The following is a 19,502-nucleotide window of genomic DNA, read 5'->3' as shown; positions in this document are numbered from 1 at the left end:
CTATTTCCAATAAGAGGGTAAGGGTAAAGGTGAGCGTTCTTTTTAGCTTTGGGTAAATGTAGAAGTTAATCTTTACTTAAAGAGCAGCATTTGGGGGACACTTTGTGACGTTTTTTGTCTGTATTCCGAGACACGAGTGATGTTGAAGTTGGAGAAAAGAGCAAAGGGACACTTCGTGACGCTTATTGAAGTCAGCGTTCATCTGTGGCTCAAAGCCCAGTTCACCGACCGTTTGGCGGAGCCACAGACTAAAATTCTATAACCTCACCTTTTATCAGCTTTGGATGAAAATCTCTTAACGTCTTTCACAAATTTCGTTAACGTCTGAAACGAAATAAAAAAAAAGAAACTGATTCAAACAAATCTTGCTACCCTGACAGTAAAGTATTTCTACCGCCTCACAAAAGAAGCCTTTCCTAGCACTTGAGTTTGGGCAAAGTTTAGAAAATAGAAAAGAAAGAATGATTCAGATAGTAGAATTTTTTTTAGTTCTTGTTGGGGCTATCTTCGCCGCTTCTCCGAGCCTTAAGATTAAAATCTTACCTGTTCTAAGCCAGTAAGAAGCGGATGATCTTTGCTAAACATCTGCGCTGCTCGAGCATGAGAGCTAAGATAATCTGTCCACGTTTTCACAAAATGTGAATCTACAGCCTTGAGAGAAAAGAAACCCATCAGGGAAATACTCCTAATACTAACTGTGAATTAGTGTTGTCCTCAGTCAGCTCAGTAGCGTTTGTATATAAACGTGACAAAAATCAAGTGACGCCTTATGCTACTGTAATTGTGATGGACAATGAATTAGGAATCTTCGCTGATCAACAGCATCAGGAACTTATTTTTGTGCGTCACCCAAGGGCAGAGAGAAAATATCTGATCTGGGTAGGAATCGAAGCCACGCCCTCCGTATTAGATCACCGCTGCTCCACCGACTGAGCTACAAGGCCAGACGGGAGAAGGGCGTGGGAATTTCAGGACAAATCGGCTCGGTCCAAGGCAAGTACCAACTGGTACTTGCTGTTGATCAGCGAAGGGTACTATTCCATCATCCATCACATTTACAGTAGCGAAGGCCTCACTTGATTTCTGTCATGTATACTACTAATACTGCTTTGAGCAAAACTAATTTGGGCATTAAACTATTGAACGCGAAGAGTGGTTTACACATGCGACGTGAGGGCAACTTAACATGCGAACGCAAGTAAAGAAGAAAGCGCTAACGAATGTAATGAATTTTTTTTTTATTTTCTTGGACTTATATTTACGCTCAAGTTCGTGTGCGAACCGTGGCAAATGCAAGAACAAGGAAACTTTCGGCCATTTTAAAAAAATGCCATAATGCCATCCAAAATTTTACAAAGCATTGTTTTTATTTTCTCTTGAGACTTACAATGGTCCCAAGAGAAACTGGAAACAATGCTTATGCAAAATTTTGGAGGGCAAACAAAGAGTATTATGATATTGTTGGAAGTAGCCTTAACCAGTTCCATGGTAACCCCGATGGCAGTTGAAATCAAGATGGGTTCTTTAAAAAATGACCACAACTACGCCTGCGTGTCTTACCGACGTACGTAGGTCACTTTCCTTTGCATTTGCATTGCACATGTATACCAGGCACTTGTTGTGTCAATCATGTTTTCTCACGTAACCCAGAGAAACGACCGCGGGAAGCTTGGAGAAGTGGGAATAGGCTGTTTCTTTCGATTGCGTGACAAAACACGACTAACTGAAAAAGGCGCGCAGTTCGACTGACAAAGAACGGACTGCGAACAGTCTAAACGCATTGAGGACTCTAAAAATAATCACGCCTAAGAAAAGGAACAGTTCAAGGCAGAGACTAGGTGATAGCTCCTGACCAGAGTCCTGTGTGAATTCGTATGCGTGTCTTCGAACACCTATGACGCACGACCCACGACACACCAACTCACCCAGACCACATTAGTATCTTTCCTGTTTTGCATGTGACAACTCACCGTACGGTAATGGGATTTCAAAATGGTAGCCTGCGTGGCTAGCGGTTCTGTTGTTGCTGAACGCGAGAGATTTCGAGCGGCGCGAGAAGGCTCTCCGCAACAACAGAACCGCCAGCTACGAAAGCCATCAAAACGGCGGGAAAATGAACGCTTTTTTTGAAGGCGTGGACGCGGATAACGTTTGCGTGGGACAGTCATTTCTGGGCTAACCTGTCGGAATTGAAATGACGATGTACTACCAAAAGAAAACCGTTCGTTTAGCTCAATTTTAAGGCGCGTTTCACTTGCAGGCTAGGTCAACCACTTAAATTCAGACTTGTTAAAGATAGCAAACACCCACTGTTGAATAAGCTAAGTTGTTTTTACTAAGAAACTTTTTACCATCGAGCCGCCGAAGACTTTCATGTCTCTTGGATAGCCCTGAAAAATAACAGCCAAAGTACAGCGATCACCAAGATATCAAACATTTGTTGAATAAGAAAGTTACATTTTTCTCCCACATTCTCCGTACACGTTGTACTGTGCCACAAAAGAAGATAACAAAACGTCAACAAACACAATGAAAGCGTTTTCTTGACCGTTTTGTGAATTGTGAAGGTTTCTTGACAAAAACAACTTAAAAGGCGACGTCACTTCTGTTCAGTAACTTAAGTGTTTGCCTCAAACCATCGACGAAGGAGTCGGGAATCCAAAAACAATACTTTTATACAATTGCACTTGACCTGGTCCTATGGGGTACTTTTTTTCACGTGCGGCCTTGCATGAAGACAAGAGAGGATGAACATATCAGAACATATCCCCATACTCCAAGTTTTTTGCGATCTATTTTAAGCTTCACGCAATGCTGTGAAAGTTATTTTGGTCTCCTGCCCATAGTCGCTCAGCCAGTGATAACCCGCAATGCAGTCAGGCCCCAGTTGTTCGAAGAGCGCATCGCGCTATCCACTGGATATAGAGCGGTTTTCAATTGAGTGTCGAAAGTAATTAGTTAATTACTTTGGTTTTGCATCTACTTCACTCAGTGATTGGTTCAAAGTTTTCGCGCCACTTTTTCAACCAATCAGAAGTGAAACCAAAACCAATTGTGGCTCGCGCGTGCATATTTTCCCGCCTTTTGTGTCAGCTACGTGTAATTACTTCGAGTTTTGATTGGCTTACTGGATTGTTTCCGTCCTTTTTGATTGGTTAAAGTAATGACTATGGTTTTGGTTTTACGACACTCATTTGAACAACTCAATTGGCTTTGCTAGTGTTCATCCGCTGGACAGTGATTTATCCCGCGGATAGCGTTATCCACCTTTTCAACAACCGAAGCCAGGTGTCTTCCTTAAAATAAACACGCATCCTGACCACCGGCTAAATTTAGATTGAACAAAAAATTCATTGAAAGAGGCCCATATACTGTAGATGTACATGGGAAGGAATGGCGCAGTTGTGAGAGCACTCGCCCCTCACCAATGTGTCCCGGGTTAGACTCCAGTCCCAGACTCAGCGTCGTATGTGGGTTGAGTTTCTTGGTCCTCAACTCTGCACCGAGAGGTTTTCTCCGGGTACTCCGGTTTTCCTCGCTCCTCAAAAACCAAAATTTGACTTGATTTGCGTTAATTGTTAATTTCAGTTTACAGAGTCCACAATTAGTGCTACAGCGCTAGAACGACTGGACTCTTAAATAAATTCCTTTCTCTCCCCTCGTCCTCTCTAGATGAACTTCATTTCGAGTTTCGCTCCAAACAACTTTTCTCATTTGTCAAAATAGTTTCATCCTAATTTGGTAATCGATTTCCAGCCATCAAAAAATGGGAGTTGCAAAATTTGTTTTTGATATCATAAAATAAAGGATGTTTTCAGATGGCACTGCTATGGTAACGCATTAATTCAAAATATATATTTCACATGGAACCAGAACATAAGGCTCTTTGATGATACAGAGTTGTATAATCAATCCTTCTAAATAGTACAGCATCTAGAAATTGTTAAAGTGGTTTGAGCCACCACGATGAAAATCAAACTAATAGTGAAGACTTGTTAAAAACAAGCAGTACACTCACCTTAGTCGTTAAATTAAAAATATGACGGACAAGGACTTCAGCCATGAACGCAATGTTTCTTTCAAGTTTTTTGTCACTATCGGAGCTCCTGAAGAGAAAAATACATGACAAGTTTGAAACAGCATACGCGATTGGCAACAAACAGTATTCTAATTGCGGTTCCTTGCAGCCCTAAATTAATTTGCTTAAAGTGGTACTATGACCAAAAAATCCCATTCTTCTTTTTCTTTGGATTTCAAAACTATGTTTTTAAACACTAAGCGACCACAGTTTTACGCCTTGATTTAAAAAAAAGACCCCTGTTTATTTTAACTGGAATTTTCCTAGTCAATGGTCGCCATTACTAACTTAAGATCTTGAGAGAGCTGGATCGAGGAGAAAATGACGTCAAAGGCTCACTAGTTTAAGAAAGCAATGCGTGTGCACGCCGCAGAATTAATATGCTGCACGGGAGTTTTGGGGTTTCAGACTTTTAAACTCGCGTTTTGCATATGTAACAAGCTGCATTCACACGCTGAAATTTTAAGCAAGTGAGCCTTTGACGTCACTTTTCCCTGGATCCAACCCTCTGAGCCCAATCGGTCAGTTTGGCGGACCGTGAAATCCAAACTTACACTTAAAGTCAACGGCCTTTGGATGAAAATCAAAGCTCACAATGTTGCCAGTCAGGCGTTAAGCAAACACGATTTCAAAATCTGACGAAAAAATGAAAGTGATTTTTTTTGTCATAGCACCACTTTACCAATTATTACTGACAATTTTCATTTGCCTGTGTGTGCAAACGACCAGTCAGTCTATTTTGCCATTTTCCCCCTTGGGACAATATTTAAGGACGGTGCCTACCATTGTTATTGTGCATACGTTCTCCGCATCTCGAAATACTCGGGTTTCCTATGGGTGGTCTTTAATCCTTAATCTTTAATTAGCATAATTTCCCTTAGAACACTAGTCTGGCAATAGACCTAATCGGCTAACTCAATGTTATACCCAATTCAAACCCTTTGGGAATAAAACGTTTTGTTCCAGGTATTTCCATATCATTTAAATATGAATGCTACATTATCATGCAAATACAATACACAAAGAATCTTAATCCCGGAGGATTTGAATTGGGTACAACATTGAGTTAGCCGATTAGGTCTATGGCTGATCAGCGGCTACCTGAACTAGTAATAGTTTTCACTACATCTGCCCCGCCTAAGATAGTATGAAAGGCAGTTGAGATACGTTTAAATTATATGCTGAATATTTCGCCTCTGTTTCCGATTTGCGTCAGACAAATCGTCGCCCCTGTTTCTGATTTGTGTCCGGACAAAATCAATTTCTAAGCCAGGCAACTCGATTTACATCAGATCTGCTTCAACGTTTGATTTTTCGATCGCTAACCCGAACTTTGAACTGAATATACTGTGGACTAGAAAAACACATTACACAAACAGCTGAATCAGAAGGGTAACAAAATAACCCTAATTAAGCACAATACTAGCTTTGAAAAGGTTAACAGATGATACATGTACCACTGAAAAAGAAGACCATTCCAAACCGGGATTGTTCTAGGGAAGAACGAATACTTCTATGCATCTACTGAAGCTGACTGGGGCATAAATTTACAATCGCACGCACTAATAAGGGATATTTTGTGGGGTTAAAACAATGCGAAAAAAGCAGAACTCAGCAAGTGCTCTTGATGTCCAAAAAGAAAATCGGGGGTACCTACCCACGCATGTTTTCGGAGATAATTAAGCTTCAACTTGGAAAAGAACGCCATACCTTGCTTTGTATTTTAAAGCTTTATAAAACGTTGTTTATCAATTGTCTTTGAAAAATGCGCGGTTACCCACAATTTTCTTTTTGGATTTCAATAACATTTGTTGAGATCTGCTTTTCCCGCATATTCATAAACCACAGAAAAATACCTTTGATTTTATAGTAGGCACCGTCCTTAATCACTTATGTGTGCGACAACTGCCTGTTCTTGTCATTACTCTTTCAAGAACACAGTTGTGCGATAAATTTTCGTTTGGGGATTTGCAAGAACCATGGCTACTTTGAGCAACAAAAATTAGAAGTGGGCTTGTAATTGGGTTTATGGAAATAAACAAGTTGCCGTGTTCTGACTGCAATAAACGGAACCTTTGTTCAACGAGATAATAATGAATGACACTGAGTTAGCCTCTAGTGCGGCAGAGCTAGAAAGCACATGTCACTGGGATCGCTTTGTACCACTGATTTTCAAAATTCCTTGACATTAAATTTCTTTTCCATGATCAAAAGTTCTGTGTACGAGCAATTTCCGCCACTCAGCATGTTTTCCTTAAAATGTGTCGTCGTTCAAAGCCGGCAATCTACTGTTTGGACAAGGAGAACTTTACTCTTTGTACACATGATCAAGGAGAACTTTTCAAATGTAAACCTGTCATGGAAAACTTGCTAGAGTGAAACATTCAGAACTCTCTCAAGAACTGCGGCGTTAATGTTTTTTCGGAGTTTTTCGGTCAAATCAGAAAACTTACTCAAGTTGTCTACTGTAGTTTTACGATAGTAGCTCAACACATTTTTGCACCACCCATCCTCCAGGGTTTTCGACAGTTTTGTAAAGTAGAGGACGTGACATTTTTGGAGCCCCAAGGCGCCTTGCGAGCCCGGAAGGCGCGAGCTACCGAGTGGGGTCTGGAGGAGTTTCGACCCATGGCACAGGTCTCTTTTCCTGTACTCGCCAGCCCAGCAAACGCAAAAGAAAAGCGACCCCTGCTAGCAGTGAATACTCTGGCTTTATGCTACTATGGTTTGCTACCGGAGTAGCATCAAACCGCGTTTGATAGAGCGGTTTTCAATTGAGGGTTGAAAGCGAATTGCTTTGGTTTTGCATTTACTTCACTCAGTGATTGCTTCAAAGTTCTCGCGCCATTTTTGCAACCAATCAGAAGTGAAACCAAAACCAATCGTGGCTCGCGCGTGCACATTTTCCCGCGCTTTGTGTCGGCTACGTGTAATTACTTCGAGTTTTGATTGGTCTACTGGATTGTCTCCGTCCTTTTTGATTGGCCAAAGTAATTACTTTGGTTTTGGTTTTACGACACTCAATTGAAACTCGCTCTAAACCGCACTTGTGTTACATTTACTGTATTAAACTGCACTGTTCTGACACTCACCTGACATCAAAGATGGAGGATCTTCCAAGCACTTGAGGGTCTACAAAGTGTGAAAGAGTGCCAGCAGGAAGACGCTGTGTGTGCAGAGAAAATCTCTCGTGTTCCCATGATAACGTTTCTTCTGCCAAATTAATCTTTTTGTGTATTAACGAGAAGTTCACTTCTTTGAAGATTTCTTCAGCAACCTTACGAGAAAATTAAGTTGCCGGTATTGTTAGTGTGCATTATACTGAAATTCATGAGACTAATTGAAAATGTCGGTAAGATAACACTATACATGTATCACAATGGCACCAAATCTCTCAAATATTCAATGGAAACTTACCGATTTGAACTCCTGTTGGAATAAAAGAGAAAGTAAGTTATCATGTACCAGTAATCAGTTTTTAGACTTTAATGCTGTTCAGTAGAAAGTAACATCTTGCACACAGTTTTGTAAAAGAGATTGCACCCAGTTTGCAACAGAGATACATCTTAGCAAGTACACCAAATGGACCCCTTTACAGTAGCTTGTACGTTTTGTTTTCCCATTTCAGACCACGTGATATTACTCTAAGGAACACTTTCTTTCAAGGGTCGTCTTATGCACGTGCATGTGTGTGCATAACTTAAGAAAAAACAAAAAGAAAATTTCCTTGGGAACATCACGTGGTCTGAAATGGAAAACAAAACGTACAAGCTAAAGAGGTCCATTCGGGGAAGTTAGCAGTGTTTTTTTTTTTCGTTCAAACGAGAAATACTGAAAATTGCTGTTAACACTTTTAAACCCACTTGAGATACGTGTAACTTTAGTATTGAACTTACGCAGCTCAAAAGCAACATCTTATTGACAAACCCCTTGCGACTTTTTCCTTCCCACTCTAGCCTGCCACAGGGACCCACGACACTACGTTAGCAATAATCTCTACTAAAATCGTGAAATCAGTGCGCAACTCAATCCCTTTACCTCAACTAAAGCAAAAGCAGGAGAGCCTTCCTTTGGAGGTTTAGATACATGAAGAAATAGATTATCTGTCTTGCCAATGCTATCCAGGCATAAAACAAAGTCAACCTCGCTCAACACACTTGCCTCTGGAAATACAAAGATTAGCAAGTCAACGATTTTGGCAAACAAAAAAATGCATCTGTTACTCAGCGTTTGATAGTCTTAAGGGTAGGCACCTTATCATTGTTATATTGGATTTAAGGGGATGGTGTTGACGCAAATTTCCCTTTCGTAAACGGTCGTTGCCATTTCTCAGAACGGCCGTTGCCATTTGAAACGGTTGATGCCAATTATAACGGTCGACTACACACTTCACTTCAAAGAAAATTAAAAGAAACAAACTAAGAAAAAATATTAACAAAAATTAAGACAAAAAAGGAAAAAAAAACATTTATAAAAGAAAAACTGGAGGAGAAAAAGAGTCCGAAAATTTCAAGACTCGAACTCAGGTTCTTAGCCCTCACCCTAAACAGAACCCTAACTCATATCACCAGCGAGACACAACACCCAGTAACCGCAACCTTTTGAGTTCTTAGACCTAATGAGTGTAATTCAGAGCTAAAAAATGGCATTGACCGTTTCAAATGGCAACGACCGTTTACGTAAGGGAAATAAGCGGTGCTGACGTGAGGCTGGGGCAGACATAAGGCACACTTGCCCAACCCCCCCTTAGTAAGAATTTCTTTCTCTGCCAATCTTTATCTTCTTCAAAACACTCAACATTGAAGCAAAAGAGTGGACGTTGACAAGTAGCAAACTTAAGACTCCAAAATCCAACGGTCTGTTTCTGTCATTTCGGAGCCATCCATCACAGTCATGACAAAAGTTTGATTGTCCACTTAAGGCAAAACCGACAAAATGTTCATGGATCTAAATGGATCCATTTTTTTGGTGTGTTAATGTTTGGTTACCTAACGGTTTACTGTGAAAGGTATGAAAACTCTTCAAGCAAGAATGCAACAACGGACATGTGAAAAACTTTTTGCAGTCCATCCACCACTGTCATCTGTCTACGGGATTGTCATGACAAACACAAAGGATCGTTTAGACAATATTGACATGTTATTTCCCGCAGCAAAAATGGTGACAAAAGCATGTATTTCATTACTTTGTTGTTTGCATGTGTGAAGTCCATAACAAAAGTTGCCTTTATTTCTTGGCAATTTATAGTCTGACAATTCTAATGTAAAATTCTTATAACCATAATTTTAAAAAAATTATGAAACAAAATTGGGGTGAATGTACACAATCTAGGGGGGAGGGAGGCGGTGAAGAGGGGGGTGCTGGGCAGTTGGAGACAAGACAAGTCTCAACAATTGCCTCTCCTTAAATTCAAGAAGAAGGAAGGAAAATAGAGAGAGCCAAGGAAAGAAGGTTAAATGTTCCCAAAAATCTACATTTCTGATGCATAAAAAAATTTAATGTTAACAAGCAGATAAGGAGTTAAAAGCTCCTGCATTGCCTGTTATTCATTGGCGTGACCTCTGCTCTAACCTGGGTTGTCAAGATTTTCCTCCATCCATCGTTTTGTGCCTTGATAATTAAATTTTCCAGCTCCAGAAAGAAAGAATACCAAATTATATCTGCTGAAAGTTAAGATAACACAATGCAATGCAAGAAATTCTATACTTTAGGGAATTTGATTGTCAAATAAGTGTTGTTGTATGAGGGACTGTTTAGTATGACTGAGGTTTGGTCAACCTGAGCTTTGAACTTAATTTTGATAATTAGTTAGCAGTACATGTACAGTATATAATACAATTTCTTTTTAACTCCATGTTGCAAAACTTAACATTATATGTAAAATTCACAGTACAAAGAAATTTCATAGTTGTTGCTATTGAAAGTCACTGGACCCTGAAGATGATTTATTCTCAGGTTGCAAAACAACAGTCCTTTTCAAAACTACAGTTACTAAAAACAGACGATGTATTTCCATTACCGTATGTCAACCCAAAAGTGGTTGACATACCTTATGTTACCTTACTTTTGATATAAATGCAATATATACAGAAGGTTGAACATTTAAAAATAATCTGTTACCGGTATATCATTAATAATTTATCACTTGAAAAGGTTGGCAGATTAAACATTAAATGTGAACCCTTTATAGATGCTGCCGTGCTTTATACATGTACATATGGGCCACACATCTACATGTATATCTCCAAGACTGTTTTAGTCTCAGTGCTCAGCCATGGCTTGTGTTATTGCACATGATAAATAAGAAAAAATGGTTGTCAAGTCTTTTAAGAAGGATACCTTGCTTGCATTCTAGAATCAGTGTACAATCTGAAGAAAAAGAAAACAAAAACATTTGAAAGCCAATTTGTAACAGTGTAACAAGTCAATAATTATTTTAACCCATTCATCCCTAAACCCGGCCATACTTAGTATTTTAATATTTGTCAATGGGAAACCCCACGAGTCAATGGGTTAAGAGTCTGAGTATGGTCAACTGCTGCCCCATCACTTTAGTAGGCAGACTGAGCATCAGATCCCTGTGCAGTAGGCTAGTGTGGTTTCAGTTCCCACTGATCCACCAATAATGGCCTTCCTTTAAAGGGGCAGTGTCATGCTATTTTAGTAAAACTTCAAAACACTTGGAAGACACCTTTGCATCAATGAAGACCAAAAAATAATGCTGTAGTTTTGTTGCCAATAACCATTGAAGTGCACTGTGCCTATTCTTTGCTTCTTCGATGAAATGTTATATGAAATAGATCATACACGAACTGCGGATATTAAATCAAGTGAAGCTATGATCCTCGCAGTTATGAACGCAATTTTTGCAATTGCATAGAGAAGCCTGAAAAATTCAAGACTTCAACGGGGGGTTCGAACCCATGACCTTGCGATACCGATGCGACGCTCTAACCAACTGAGCTACATGTATGAAGCCACTGACGTTGGGAGGTGGTCTTTTGTGGGCTCAGCCCACAACATTAAATCCACAAATGACCAGCTCCTAACGTCAGTGGCTTCATAGCTCAGTTGATTAGAGCATCGCACCGGTATCACAAGGTCACAGGTTCAAACCCCGTTGAAGTCCTTAATTTTTCAGACTTCTCTATGCAATTGCAAGAATTTCGTTCATAACTTCCTGAATCACAGCTTCACTAGCATCAATTTGGTACATTAGTTTCAAAATTCTTCTTGGATATGACTGTAAGTTTGGGCCCCCTCCACAACTCTTGTTCATAAAATTGTCAGATTTTAAAGACCCCAAATGCTATTTGCAAAGAATCGCCTACATGAATGGCATAAAGCTCCTGATGTTATACTCTGGCCAATTCTTTCCAGCTAATTGTAACAGCCAACCTCAGAGGTGATATCTTAGGTGTATGAGGTCAGATAGAAAAAAACTGCAAAGGATTGGTCGTGGGGAGTTTGCTGAGTGCCAGACATACACTGTAGACATGTGTAAAGGAGTTATCTAACAATGAAAGCACATCCAAATAAAGAAACAGAAAAGGCTTATGAAGAACTATGCATCTAAACTACATGTAAATTGTATGAACAGTGAATGTCGCAAAGTTGTCTTTCATTCAAGGCAACACACACATGCCAGAATGACTTTTGACCAGGCTGTTTATCTCCTTTCTCTTTCAAGCTCAAGTGAGACACTGAAAGCCAAACTGAGTTAAACACAGAGAAAGGAATTATTTTTTCCAAGTATTTTATTTTTTTATCTCCATGAAGTTAAACTACACGCAAGCAAGACTGACCAAATCAGGAACATGGCAAAGAATGGAACCCAATAAAAATAACTTACACCAGCAACAAACAAAAAGCACCTACAGTAACTATAGGTACAATTGTATGCATTATCATTTTTAATGTTGCTGTTGGAATTAATCCAGTATCAATGTTATTCATTTTAGCCAGACAAAAGTCCTACGGTATACTAGTCTAAGAATGATTCTAGCACTGTTAAAAGGGCTTACAATAGGCAAGAGATTAAAAAAGATTAATTCTGTCCAAAAGCTCAAAAAATAGATGTTGTCAATGACTATGGTATGAACTGAAAAAATTTTATGTTATCAAATGAGCCAATAAAGGCAAATCAACCACCATCACAAGGATTTGCGAGCTGGCCTTTCAAGTGTTGGCCATTCATCAGAGCAAATTAAGTACAGGTAATGTTGAAGGTTGTTTGTGGGTCATGTAGGAGATAGGGGGTGGGGGAGCTTTATCATTGAGGGAACTGTGGTGATATGAATACAGGAATAAATAATTTCTTATTTGAATGAAAAGTGTTCATTGATTCCATGGGAATTGAGAGTGCCTACCATGAAGTTTAAAAATCAATTTTTGTTTGAGATACCGTATTTGTGGTTTTCTATGTTACCTTGGAGTACTCCGGTTTTCCCCTCTCCTCAAAAACCAACATCTGACTTGATTTACATTAACTGTTGATTTCAGTTTACAGTGTCCCCAGCTCTAGAAAGACTTAGTTCCTTTCCTTTTCCCTTCCTTGGTGTAGTGATAGGCCACAAATAATGTCATGTTATGGGAAGAGTGATGACGAACATTAAGAGCAAAGATGGAGTGCAAATTTGTTTCAATGCCTGTTCACTACGCGAAAAAAATACATACATATAGTACAATGTACATGGAACAGGGAGAAAACTAGCAGACCATTTCCAGATGATTTGGATCAATAATATTGTTCACAAAAACGCACCATTACTAATTAAGACAACAATACTGTCACTGACAACAATTCAATCAAAGTGTTTTGTTCTCACTAACTACCGGTACATTTACCTCCTCTTACATAAAATCACAAGGCCGTAGCCAGTATGAGGCGATCCGAGCACTTGCCTCAGTCATTTTTTTCATGACTTTTTTAAATAATGCGGGATTCCAGTGCTGTCTTTAGCCTGTGAGAAGGCTCCCTCTCTCTGGGATGGGTAGATCTCTCTTCTCAACCCACCCCCCTCCCCACCCCAGTCCCTTAGAGCACCTGTCTTTCAATGCAGGCATCAAAAACACCTTAAATGCCTACGAAGAGAATTTAACCATGGATATTGCCTCCGTCATAGTTTTTTTCTGGCTATGGCCCTGAATCATAAGGCAAGAATTATTCTTTTTGGATGACAACAGAGTAAATAACCAATGGTTATGCATAATTTATGTACACTTTTTGTTACCTTGAAAACAACCTCGCTAGTTCTAGAAGTGCTACAACTCCACTTCCATTGTCATCTGATCCAAAGGCAAGGCTCTAAAAACAAATTCAGCGATACCTGTATTTCTTCATTTGAAACTCAACCCAGAACAATAATAATAATTATTATTGTGCCCAATTTAATCCTAAAAAGCAAAAACTATGAACACCTCCCTGTGCATGTGAAATAATTCAAGAATGCTAATACCATGCACATGTATATGTACATTGTAATGCTATTTCCAGTTTTGAAATGTACATTGTATTTTTCTGATGCCTGACTGATATTTTTTTCTTTATTCCCTAAATTTCTTCAAGTGTCAACAGCATACCAAGCTCCATTAACATAATAATGCACGGGTACTGAGTCATAGTTGCCAAATCCGCCTCATTGTTGTTTTCAATGATAGAATATGTCAACTTATTACATTATTACTCTAAGTTACTAAACCTGAAGGTTAGGTAACTCCACAATGAAGCCAGACTGCAAGTCAATTGAAAACTTAAAAGTGTCAAAATTAACATGATCATTGTCTTGATAATTTCTCAAAACACCTTGACCATCTTAAAGTGGTACTATGATCAAAAAATTATTTCCTTTTTTTCTTCAGATTTTGAAAGCGTGTTTGCTTAACACCTAACTGGCAAATTTTTGAGCTTTGAGTTTTATCCAAAGGCTGTTTATTTTGAGTGTAAGTTTTGGATTTCACGGTCCGCCATTACTCACGTTCAAAACTGGCCGATTGGACCTCAGAAGGTTGGATCTAGAGAAAATGACGTCATTTACTCACTAGCTTAAAATTTCAGCGTGTAAACGCAATTTATTACATATGCAAAACACGGGTTTAAAAGTCTGAAAGCCTGAAACTCCCGTGCTGCATATTAATTCGGCCGCGTACACACGCATTGCATTCTTAAACTAGTGAGTCTTTGACGTCATTTTCTCCTCGACCCAGCTCTCTCAAGATTTTAAAGTTAGTAATGGCGGACCAATAAATAAGAAAATTCCAGTTAAAATAAACAGGTGTCTTTTTAAAATCACAACTTAAAACTTGGGTCAGTTAGTGTTTAGTTAACATAGTTTTGAAATCCAAAGGAAAAAAAGAATTGTTTTTTTGGTCGTATTACCACTTTAAAGTTCAACTGTAGCCTTGATTCTCAAAATTTTCGAAAGTGGACTTTTGAGGGACTGTCAACTTACATTATTTTGACCACTACTGTAATCATCGACTTACCGGTGCCACACCAAAGGCATCATAATGCGTGACAACAGCAATGGTGGGAAGTTGTTCATCAATTCCCATCCCAGCTAACTTGCCCTGTGATAATGACAAGAAAAAAACACAGTGACTTGTTGTGTAAAAATATAATTCGAAGAAACAAGTTTATTAAGTTTAAAATATTACGGAATTAAACAATAATAATATTATGTTGAAATTTTGAGATTTTTGCAGGACTATTATCAGTTTCATGAACAATATTCTCATAATTGAAAGCAAAAACATTGGTATCATAACAATAATTGTATATGTATAAAATCAAATGAACATGTACAGTAATAACTGCTTATTATTGTTCATATTCAGTTACTGTACGTGAGTGAATTGTCAAATCTCCGCACAGATTGAAACTGTTCAATAAATTAACAGTAACTCATCCACTAAGTACATGTAACATTAACATGGCCTTTGAACTACCGAGGCCAGATCTTTTGTTTCAAAACCATTGAATCAATCCAGCAACAGGATACCTTACAAAATATGTTAATGAGTTGAACCTTACAACAGCACAATAATTAACAATTATTGGATGAGGCTGAGCATGTTAGCGATAATTATCAAGGCCAAAGTTTGTGCTATCTGACGAAGCCGAAGGCTGAGGCGGATAACACAAACTGAGGCCTTGATAATTACAATGTATCGCTAACATGCGAAAACCGAATTCAATAATAATGTTTTATTATGCATATTCCTGAGCTGAGCTCCGCCATGACAAAACTGATCAAACTGCTGGTTAGTGTGTTAGGTGACGTCACTTCTGAATGCATACATGTAAAACTATTGTCTGTAGGTATGACGTCAATTCTACATATATAAAATCTATTGTTTGTAGGTATGAGGTAAGAGAAACAGAGCAAGCAAGAATTAGCTGCGTCATTATAGCCAATCAAAATCGAGCTGGTGACACCAATGTATAATAATTATTATAATTATTATTATCATGTTTTGCATGACATTCATGATTGTACATGTACATGTAGCTATCCAATTGAATGCTTAAACTCTACTCTGCATTTTTGGAAGTGAAGGATTAGATCAAATTGAGTCTGATGAATTTATGGAGGAGAAGACACAGTGTGCATCTCAAATCCTACACATGCTGCTTATTCATTCAATTAAACCTGTAAACTTGTTACAGCCATGTCTTTCATCTCTTTGGCTTCTCCCACATTAACAACCATTTGATATCCACTTGTTGATGCCACTCCAAGCAATGCTAAAAAGAAGACAGTCAGAATTACTTAAATTACATAATAAGGTACTTGTATACCAGCTTTGGTTTGAGTATCTATCGCATTACTGTACAACATATTGCAATTTGCACACACAGTATGAAGCAAAATGCTGCTGGTCACTTACTTGAACAACAACATTGTTTGCATGGAAATAAAGGGCTTTTTCCATATTGCATCAAATTGCAAACTAATTTGCAATAACGATTAATGTTAATGACTCACAATGACAGCAATAAGCCATCACCAGCAACACAATTTAATCTCTTTATTAATTTTACTGCATACCACATATTTTCTTGCAAATGACTGACTGTCAGAAGGATCGATCCAGATTGTGCAATGATTAGGCAAAAAACATATGACCAGTACCTTCAAATGCAGAGCCAGCATGATCACTGGTGAATGCTGTCTCGATGTCCTTATAAATCTCAGTCAGCTTCTTATCTTCATAAGCAAAGTACACAGCAACTGGAATTTCAACTGTCAGCAGATCTCTTTCCAGCTGCTGCCACTCCTGACAAGAAAAACCCACTCCCCTCAGTTTTTTGTCCCAATAAAATATCAAATTTACATGTATACAAAATTTCATGCTCTTGTTTCTAGGGAGTACAGTGTACATGTGTACGCTGTGCTTCCCAAGACTCTTCATTTTTCCAGTAAAATGTTTGATGAAACTTTAAGTATTTTGTTGCTTTAGGGATACAACAGCAATGCATTATCAAAGTGTTTTGCAGTGATGTGATGGAATGGTCCCTAGCCACTGGTTCGATTACCAGACTTAGGCATAACACACATACATACTTCATTGACTACTCCTCATAGGGGCTTTTTGTGGGAGGCGCGGTGGCCTCATGGTTAAAGTGCTTGACTCCAGATTCAGTGGTCCGGGTTCGGGTCCTGGCTGGGGACATTGTGTTGTGTTCTTGGGCAAGACACTTTACTCTCACGGTGCCTCTCTCCACACAGGTGTATAAATGGGTACCGGCGAAATGCTGGGGATAACCCTGTGATGGACTAGCATCCCATCCAGGGGGGAGTAGAAAGACTCCTAGTCGCTTCATGCTAAGGGAACCGGAGATAAGCGCCGGCCTGATGGGCCTTCTGGCTCGTAAGCAGAGACTTTATAAGGGCTTTTCAGGACCAATGAAACACAATCACGACAGAACAGAATATACAAAGACAACCATTAAGAATCCTAACTATCCAGAGACAAACCAGTTGGCTATTTACAAGCATAGCTGAGAAGTTGAACCGGGGACTACAAGGAGAAAAATCAACAAGTGGTCAGCATTTGTGTCTTGAACCCAGGATCCCGGCTCTCAAGGCAAGTGCCCTAACCACTGGGCCATACTGCCTCCAATGGCGTCATACATGTATGTGGGTTAAGTTTGTTTGTTCTTACTATGCTTCATGAGCACTCTACAAGTAAACCACCACGCTTAACCTAAAGACCTCTAGGAATGAGACTTAAAGCAGCAGATCTTACTCTCTCTAAAGACAGACGATTTTATGAGTCAATGGGTTAATAACCCCTTCAACCCCTGAAAACTACTGTATGTCCCTTTAACACATTGACTCCATAGGGTAATTGTGAAGAACGGCTCCCCTCCACTGACATTCAGCCAACAGAAGGCCGCCAGCTTTATCTATGTCTGCTGAAAAGCTAAATGCTCGTACACTGTAGGCCATCTGTTGGCCGACAGTCTACCGTCATTTGGGCGACTGTTGGTGGAGGGGAGCTGTTCTTCACAATTACCTACACAGGTGCTACCTGGGTTTGCAATGACGCTTATTTTAAGAGAGTCAGCAAAGTTTCTTCCTTTGCTAAAATTCATTTCGTTAACACATTGGCTGTATTATCATTTAACACTTCAGCTACATGTACTGTATGGCTTACCTCCATTTGCTCAAGAGAAGCAAGAGATGTATTTTTTGGGAGCAGTATTAGCACAGCCCCAGCTCCTAATGTTTGTACAGCTTCTTTGAATCTGTCGATAGTAAGATCTGATAATCTGGTCACTACACAGCGCCGAGTCAGCATGTCAGACGTCAAAGGGCGTGCTTCCATGTTAACCAAAGAACTACGAGAGCCTAAAAAATAACAATAAAAAATAGCCTGTTAATACATTGATTTCTGAACAGCCCCCCATTAACGCATTAAGTCGCCTGGCATTATACAGAGAAAAATATTAATTAAGTCTCACTCCTAGGGGTCAATAGGTTAAAGGGGACATATGTAGTTTTGGTGTGGATATTGAGGTTATTAACCCATTGACTCCTGAACCGGACGCCATTAATGTGTAAAGTCACCTGGCATTAGACAGAGTAAAACTGATTAAGTCTCACTCCTAGGGGTCAATAATTATTGGTTAAATGAAATTTACCGGTAGGTAACATTAGAATTGAGAAATTGTTGTTCAGTGGTCCCCTTGAAACCAAAATGATGGACAAAATTCTTGGAACACATTTGCACTTGTAATTCCTTTTACACAAGCAAAGAAAACAGTCGAGCAGGATTTCAAACTTTACTTGTCTAAAAATTCGTGAACCCAGAGATTTCTAAGACTCTGTATTGGTAGTGGGAGAGGGGACCTGAACTTGAGTTTTAAAATATCGCACAGCTTTTTGAAGCAATTGTGAAATCAATATTATTACTAGTCTTGCATGACTTTCCGAAGGAACTTTGTCCACAATAATAATTAATAGATCAGGGACGATCCTTCATTATTGCAGGGTCCATTACCTCGGGGTAACATAGCATTTGCCTGCTTGCTGACCATTGCACAGCAAATTTCAGGGGCAGATTTAGGGGGAGGGTCCACCGAGATGACCTGCAGCTACAACTGGTATTCCGCAAAAAAAAGACCTCACCATTCAGCTACCCTATTCCTTAGAGGTGCACCCCATCCTAAGAAAAATCCTGGATCCGCCCCTGATTTTTGGCTTGCTCTTTTCAAAGCTTTCCCTCCCTTCTCTGCCCTGCCATTCCTAGTCTTTATCGTGTTTTTCGAGTGTTCCAATGATTTTTTTCAGTGATTATGGTGCTGTTGGGTGGAGGCTGCTTGCAGGGTTGCCACAAATACTTTTTTCCTGTCACAGATCCCTTCATGACTCCACAAACTATTCACCTCCCAGCAATTCACGCGGAATTTGCGCCCGAAAATGTTGTGATCTTTGCAAAAATAAATGAATTAAAATCTCACTGTTTTAGTATATATACTAAAACAACTATTCACCTCAGTGTCGGTGGCTAGTGATGGTATTTACCTCACCCCCACCACTAGCCATCTCCACTTGGGTGAATAGTTGCTTATTATTATTATTATTATTATTATTATTATTATTATTATTATTATTATTATTATTATTATTACTGTAAAATGACTGAAATGGCTTTAATTTCTGTTTCTTGGTTTTAGTTCGACATCCATGAAAGCAAAATTGTTTTATTACGTCTTGCAATTTTTTTTAATTTATTGAGTGTCATGACCTTGAGGTCTACAATGTAGCTACTCACTGCCTAATCACTGAGTGGCAAAACGGCCTATCCCATTCCCATAATTATAAATGCTTCCTCAAAATTAATGCTTTCGACTATAAATTTGCATGTAATGGACCTGAAATTTTAAGGTGTCCGATTAAAAATACCATACGTGATA

At 39.1% G+C, this 19,502-nt stretch overlaps 1 protein-coding gene across 2 annotated transcripts in view; it reads right to left on the bottom strand.

Annotated features, from left to right (window-relative positions):
- Window positions 1-19,502, bottom strand: part of LOC137992477 (BOS complex subunit ncln-like) — a 47,530-nt gene that overhangs the window by 27,567 nt on the left and 461 nt on the right. For both annotated transcript variants that reach the window (XM_068837827.1, XM_068837826.1), the window contains exons 2-15: window positions 17,741-17,934; window positions 16,213-16,357; window positions 15,730-15,824; window positions 14,564-14,647; window positions 13,312-13,385; window positions 10,418-10,447; window positions 9,650-9,738; window positions 8,117-8,241; window positions 7,496-7,507; window positions 7,171-7,355; window positions 4,019-4,106; window positions 2,352-2,390; window positions 544-651; window positions 269-324 (exon numbers count right to left, since the gene is read on the bottom strand). In XM_068837827.1, the coding sequence (XP_068693928.1) occupies window positions 269-324; window positions 544-651; window positions 2,352-2,390; window positions 4,019-4,106; window positions 7,171-7,355; window positions 7,496-7,507; window positions 8,117-8,241; window positions 9,650-9,738; window positions 10,418-10,447; window positions 13,312-13,385; window positions 14,564-14,647; window positions 15,730-15,824; window positions 16,213-16,357; window positions 17,741-17,934 (1,324 nt within the window). The remainder of the gene's footprint in view (window positions 1-268; window positions 325-543; window positions 652-2,351; window positions 2,391-4,018; window positions 4,107-7,170; window positions 7,356-7,495; window positions 7,508-8,116; window positions 8,242-9,649; window positions 9,739-10,417; window positions 10,448-13,311; window positions 13,386-14,563; window positions 14,648-15,729; window positions 15,825-16,212; window positions 16,358-17,740; window positions 17,935-19,502) is intronic.

The sequence above is a fragment of the Montipora foliosa genome, chromosome 2 (assembly GCF_036669935.1).
Source record: "Montipora foliosa isolate CH-2021 chromosome 2, ASM3666993v2, whole genome shotgun sequence".
Lineage (NCBI taxonomy): Eukaryota > Metazoa > Cnidaria > Anthozoa > Scleractinia > Acroporidae > Montipora > Montipora foliosa.
The sequence above is the reverse complement of the archived record's forward strand: the minus strand, read 5'-3'. Positions and strand labels throughout refer to the sequence as shown.